Source organism: Cynocephalus volans, chromosome 8 (assembly GCF_027409185.1).
Source record: "Cynocephalus volans isolate mCynVol1 chromosome 8, mCynVol1.pri, whole genome shotgun sequence".
NCBI lineage: Eukaryota > Metazoa > Chordata > Mammalia > Dermoptera > Cynocephalidae > Cynocephalus > Cynocephalus volans.
The window spans coordinates 151,999,130-152,005,695 of NC_084467.1; the positions used below are offsets into that span (position 1 = coordinate 151,999,130).

Sequence of the window (6,566 nt, forward strand, 5' to 3'; positions counted from 1 at the left end):
TGACCTGTTCTTGTTTGGTTAAGTCTCAACCACAAGACATCACTTATGCTTTTTTTTTTTTCAAGATACACGTCACCACACACCAAGAAAGGGGGAACTTCCAGCGTCTGTGGTAACATCACTTGATAAACAGACTCCTTTGAACAGCAAGTGCCTGTCTGCCTTCACTATATAAAGCGGCAGAGATGTTGACGAGCTCATATGTGCTGGGAAAGGACCATGCGAGCAGCAGCCATCTCCATGCCAAGGTTAGATAAAATGCCAGGAATGTTCTTCTCTGCTAACCCACAGGAGTTGAAAGGAACTGCTCATTCACTTCTAGAGGACAAAACGCAGAAAAGGAGGCCAAGGACTTTGTAAGTTCTTTCAGTGTCTCTCTTTGTGAATTTTAACTGAGATTGTCTTTAATGGCAGAAGGATTGAAAATGAATGGAAGAGGGCTTGAGCATTTAGTTTAGCCAGAACAGAACAATTACTGGTTGGGAGTTATAAGTAATGTTCAATTTTATTTAAAATTAAATTATGATACGGCATTAAATTAGGTGGAAATTTTTGCAAACCTTGACTCATAAAAATGGGCTCTATCTTAAAAAAGCAAAATGTTGAATCAGCTATTTTTATTGTCGCCTTATTTCTTGAAGAAGTTTATTCCATGCTCTCTTCTCTTTACAAATAAAATAAATTCTATTGAAGAATATGAAATTCACTTTGGTGTCTTTTGTAGTGGAGTGGACATGAAAGCATACCTGAGATCTATGATCCCACATCTGGAATCTGGAATGAAATCTTCCAAGTCCAAGGACACGTACGTACACTAATTCACTGAACTATCATTTCTATTTATAAGAGCAGCTTATGCATTAGCTCTATATCCTAGCAAGAGATTAATACTACACATAACAGACTTCATTTCTTTTAAATAACATGCCAAATACGATTGTACTACATTAGTACCAATATAAATTAAATACAAACATGTGCGTACATATATCTGCTATTTATTTTTGCACTGCCCCATTTTATTTATTTGGATTTTTTTCAAAGTTTATTGGCAGATTTTTGTCATAACTATGGTATTGTAAGGGAAAATTTCATTATAGATAAATTTTAATAAATTTATTAGAACTATAGTCTTAGATTGTGAAGTTATCAAATGCAGCAGCCATTCTTATTTCTTCTGTGCTTACACAAAAAGTATTTTAATAATTTATGTAAATTTTCCCCTTGCAGACTTTCTGCTGATGAAGTAATGCAGTGGTCTCAATCTCTGGAAAAACTTCTTGCCAACCAAAGTAAGTATAAATTAACTACTGAATGTTTCTGGGTTCAGCTCAATGTTCTAATAGATTAAATGGCTTCATTAAAATATAGTATTCTGGGTATGGTAGAATGCAAAAAGGTATATTCTAGTTTTTTCTGTGGTCACTGATAACTTCAGCATAGTATGCCTCTTTGTAATAGAATGCTGACTGAACACTCAGTTCTGCCATTGTCTTTTAAACAATTAGGTGTTTCCATGAAATAGGAACAAAATTAAAAATTATGCTGGGACTCTGAAGGTTAAAGTTTTTAAAATTAAACCACGTATATCAACATGTGAATTGCCATTGTGAAAGCTGCCTAAAGAATGTATTTTTGTGCAGTTGGATATAAAGAGTAGGATTTATTCATTCAATTAATTATTTTATCATTTAGACATTTATACTCTCTCATTCATCCCACCTTAATCTGGCAGGCGTTTTAGAGGCATCAAGGATGCAAAATCAAAGACACAGTTCCTTATTGACTTGAAAGCGTTGAGACACACATAAATAATTGCATTATACATAATATGATATGATATGATACGTGCTGCAACACAGACATGATAAAGGGTTTTTAAACACAAAGCCTTGTGGGGATTTCCTGATCAGAGAAGGTAAAGAATGAAATCAGCTTGCCTTACCTTTGTCACAGGCATTGAAATTCTACTGGAGTTGGGACCTTCTTCAGAGGTGTAGATAAGCAGCCTGGCCTCTACCTAGAGGCTGAGTTTATCCTCTTCTCCCCACAAAAACCCTAAGGAGCCTTGCTTGGGAATCAGATAGTTCAACTCAGTTCATCTGTCTTCTTACCTGACTTAGGTTCCAATTCAGCCAAACAAATAAATGGCATAGAAATGGCCCAAATAAAAGTCTCAGTAACACTAGCAGATATAATCAGTACCTCAGGCACATAGGTAATGTATAGGCCTAACATTTTCTGACTTATGTGAATTGGATAGGGAAATTATATTTGTTAATTATTAACATGATACTAACGCCCTTTATCAATGCTTGCTTCCCTAAAATACTCTACGCTCTGGCTAAGGGTTGTTATGTATATGAGAAGAGATTGTTTTATAATCAGCAGAGCAGAATTTCAATATGAATAGCAGATGGGAGCAAAGCGCAGTTCGCAGCCACCACTAAGCAGCTCTGTGATTGTGGACACGTTTGTCTGGCTCCAGGTTTCTCTTCTATAAATAAAATATCTAAGGCTTTTCCATCTCTACAAACAAGGACACAGTTATTTTAACAGGAATCAGCTCTTTCCTTTGCACAGAGAATGCAGTAGTATTTTTTTTTACAACTTTCTTCTTCAAGTTCATATAATGGCTTGATTAATTTAATCATCTCAATCCCCACCCCCACCCCCTTCTTTTTAGCGGGTCAAGATGTCTTTGGAAATTTCTTAAAGTCTGAGTTCAGTGAGGAGAATATTGAATTCTGGCTGGCTTGTGAAGACTACAAGAAAACAGAGGCTGAGTTTTTGCACTGCAAAGCAGAGAAGATATATAAAGCATATGTACATTCAGATGCTGCTAAACAAGTGAGTACTAACTTTATTATCATCAGCTTATGTGTAAATGAACTTAGATACAGAAATAACATGTTAACGTGTATAACAAGATGAAATCCTTTTTTGGGTATCATGATTTCACTTCTATATATTTAGGTATATTCATATAGTTCAGTGCAAGAAGAATCTAGTTTTCTACATTTGTGAAGATTTCAGTGCAAAAGAGTAAAAAAATTGATTTTGCAAAACTACCTACTATTATGGTGGTCGGGAAGTGGTACGGGTGTTACTGGCCAGAACTGCATGTCAGGGGGTCCTTAATGAGCTTCCTCTTCTTGGATAAGGATAACTTGCAGATTAGTGTAATATATACCATTGCAGCCGCAAAAATACTTCCAACTACCAGTAGTACAAGCTTCCACATAAATATTCCTGGTCCAAGCATAAAATAGTTGCACAAAAAGTCTTGTCCTATAAATCCTAAATGTCCACATCACTCTTTTTGATATATGTACCACCTTGTATGGATACTTAATTTTTCATGTCTGCCTCTTTTGCATCTCCTAAGTATACCTTGAGCAAACTTGGAACAAAGAATTTTTTGTGATATTTCTTTCATCTCCTCCATACCTAGTATAAGACTGATTTGAAAAAGCATTCAAGATAGATTTGAGCTGATTTAAAAGAGGACTCAAAGGCACTTTCTTGAGGTGCTCCAGAGAACACAGTAACATCATACAATTTGCAATAAATGAGACGTGTATACTAACTGAGAATTTCTTTTTAGATCAATATTGACTTTCGCACTCGGGAATCTACAGCCAAGAAGATCAAAGCACCAACCCCCACGTGTTTTGATGAAGCCCAAAAAATCATATATACTCTTATGGAAAAGGACTCTTATCCGAGGTTCCTCAAGTCAGATATTTACTTAAATCTTCTAAACGAACTTCAGGCTAATGGCCTAAAGTGACTGGTTCCTGGCTGAAGAGAAGTAATAGATGTGGTATGAAGAACAGAAGGAAGGTGCCAGGATGGCTCCCCCGGGGGACAACTTGGCCTTTTTGGGTGACGCGACAGGCCCAGGGAAAGAAGAAATGACTCAGAATGGACTAATGTGGAAGTCATCCAGGCTCAGGGTCGAAGAAGCATAAGCAAAGTAAAAATTGAGAGACTGTAGAAGGAAGGAGCTACCATGATACTTTCACCAATACAGCGGACCTCTGCGTTAGGAAACCCTTAGAACCGAGAAGGCCAGGCAATTCTAGTTAAACACAAACCGAACAAAGGTTATGAGACTGATGACAGCACGCTACAAGCTTCAAGGTCAACTGGCATTTATGCTGCATATGATTTTGGATATATAGATTGTATTGAGCTGCTGAAATTTCATTAACTTAGAAGACTATCTGGAAAGTATGTGTTTCAAAGTTGCCATTGTTGTTATAGACACAAAGATTTTGGTGTTGTTTGTTTGTTTTTGGCTTGAAGGGAACAATGTATTTAACTTAAGGTGTTGCACTTAAAACCAGGAAGTCAGAATATGTTTGTAAATTAAATTATCAGTGCCAATAATAAATGTTTTATATTAAAAATATATAGAGGTAATTTGTTTACACTTCCTTGCTACTTTAAAAACTGGCATTTATTACTCAAATTTTTTTAAAAAATAAAAAATTCAAGCAAGAATCTTCATCCTATCATCTCCTCAACAACCAAAACTATTATCCAATTAATACTATATGTATTAAATTGGTCAGGATTCATCAGTTGTCTCTCTGCTACCACAATGCATAAAAATTAAATGGAATATAATCTCATGTAGTCAAGCTTCAAATCGGTGAGAAATTGATGAAATCTTTTTTTAAAGGATGAAAAAGTTATTTTAAGAAGTCATCTAATTAACAACTGATATTTTATTGTGTTTTAAGGTTACAAAACTCAGTTGTGTTTTCTTATTTAATGTTCAATGCAGTCTTATGAAAGTTAAGACTCAGAAAGATTAAATCACTATTTCCCAAATTTAGCTAACTCAAAATTACCTACATTGTTAAAACATACACATACCTCTATTTTGGGGCCCCATACCAGAATAACTGAGTTAGAATCTCCAAGGGATAGAGTATGAAAATCTATATTAAAAGGAAATCCCAGGTGATTCTGACAATAATCTGATAATCCAGATTTGGGAACAGGAATTAAGGGGCAGTCACATTGCAGGGATTGCCCACAAATCTTCGACTACACAACCCACACTCTTTCCACTATGCAACACTGCCACCCACTGACCAGAAGACGTTTCCTAAATCACTAAAGTCTTAAGTGTCACTTAGATAGAAAAATAGGACTCCTTTATAGAGATTACCTATAGACAGCAGAAAAATAATTAAGATGTTGTATATTCCTGTATATCCTGTAAAGCAATGTCTCCTCATGCACCTGCGCTCCATATCTTATTCAATAACCTGTCATCCACACGCCGTAAACTATGGCTATTCTCACTACGAGCTGGCTGAGTCATCAGACACACAGCAATGGTAAGGAGCAATATTTAGATCAGGTGTAAAAGGGATTATTCTTGAATTTCTATTGGACAGAGTTCAGATTGGCTCTACCTTATGCTGTATTCCATGACTTAGCAGGTCATATTATGAGAGAAACTTAGGAAAGGAGTACAGTTTAATCAACAACATCATCACCATCGTCACCACCATCATCTTCAGGTATCTCTCACCCCTTACTCATTCCATCACCAAATTCTGTCAATCCTTCTTCCACACTCAGTGTCTGTAGCTGGCATATCACTTGCTCATTTTTATTACCGTGCACTAGTATATGCTGTCACTGTTTGCCAGTTCATGTGACTTTCTCTCCCTCTTTCCAGTCTCCTTTCTTTATTCCATCCTCTGAACAGCCATAAACATCTTCTGAAACACAGATTTGGCCACATCACTTCTCATGACACATAAAATGAAATTCAGATGGCTCCTTCTGGAATTCAAAACCCTCCCAGTACGAACTTCACAGTACAACTCGCATCACTCCCCTTTGGGTTATCTTTCCTATTGCATCACACTGGATTGTTCACCTGTTCTGGAACAAGCCCTGGTCTTCACTATCTCCAGGCCTTTGGTTAATCTCTATTCTCTATCTAAAATGCCTTCTACTACCTTTTTTCAGTTTTCAAAGTCCAAGCAGTTCTCCAAGACCCAGATAGAAAACCTTTCCCATAAAGACTTTTTATCACCTTACACCATTATACAATTATTTCCAATGTCTGGTGGAGGTGAGCTGCAGTCGATATAAACACAAGACACTCTGCTCCTATTTTTAGTAGTGCTGTCACATTAAATAGAGTCCAGGCCCTTAAGACTGGGAGAAGTGAGCAGTGCTGCCCAGCACACAAACTGGTCATAAAACGAATGCTGCTGGTCTTTGTCTTGATAAAATGCCATGTTAAAGAGCTATCCAATTTTGGACAGGCATTCAAAACAAGCATCTAAGACACTTCTTCATTTTGCAAGAAAAAATAAATAAATAAAAGGAGTATCCCGGCTGCCTAGATTCAAGATAATGTAAAACACTTAAAAAGATAATTTTCTTTTCACTGGCATTTTTTGTTATAAATTGATTGTTTTGTAAGACCACTCACAGAAATTTGATTAGTACTAGTGACAGCCACTATTTAAAGAAATCTGATCAAATGCTCAGTCTGAGATTTTGAGCTCACAGGCTATGTTCTATTG

At 36.4% G+C, this 6,566-nt stretch overlaps 1 protein-coding gene across 1 annotated transcript; it reads left to right on the forward strand.

Annotated features, from left to right (window-relative positions):
• Nucleotides 1–219: 219 nt before the first annotated feature.
• Nucleotides 220–3,962, forward strand: RGS1 (regulator of G protein signaling 1). The gene is made up of 5 exons (XM_063107004.1): nucleotides 220–356; nucleotides 725–805; nucleotides 1,231–1,292; nucleotides 2,687–2,850; nucleotides 3,608–3,962. Exons 1-5 carry the CDS (start codon nucleotides 220–222, stop codon nucleotides 3,791–3,793), a joined length of 630 nt encoding a protein of 209 aa, XP_062963074.1. The 3' UTR covers nucleotides 3,794–3,962.
• The last annotated feature ends 2,604 nt before the right edge of the window (nucleotides 3,963–6,566 follow it).

Coding starts and splice junctions, on each gene's coding strand:
- RGS1 (XM_063107004.1), top strand. CDS start 220: ATGCGAGCAGCAGCCATCTCCATGCCAAGGTTAGATAAAATGCCAGGA. Junction 806..1,230: donor TCTTCCAAGTCCAAGGACAC/GTACGTACACTA, acceptor TTCCCCTTGCAG/ACTTTCTGCTGATGAAGTAA. Junction 1,293..2,686: donor AAAACTTCTTGCCAACCAAA/GTAAGTATAAAT, acceptor CCTTCTTTTTAG/CGGGTCAAGATGTCTTTGGA.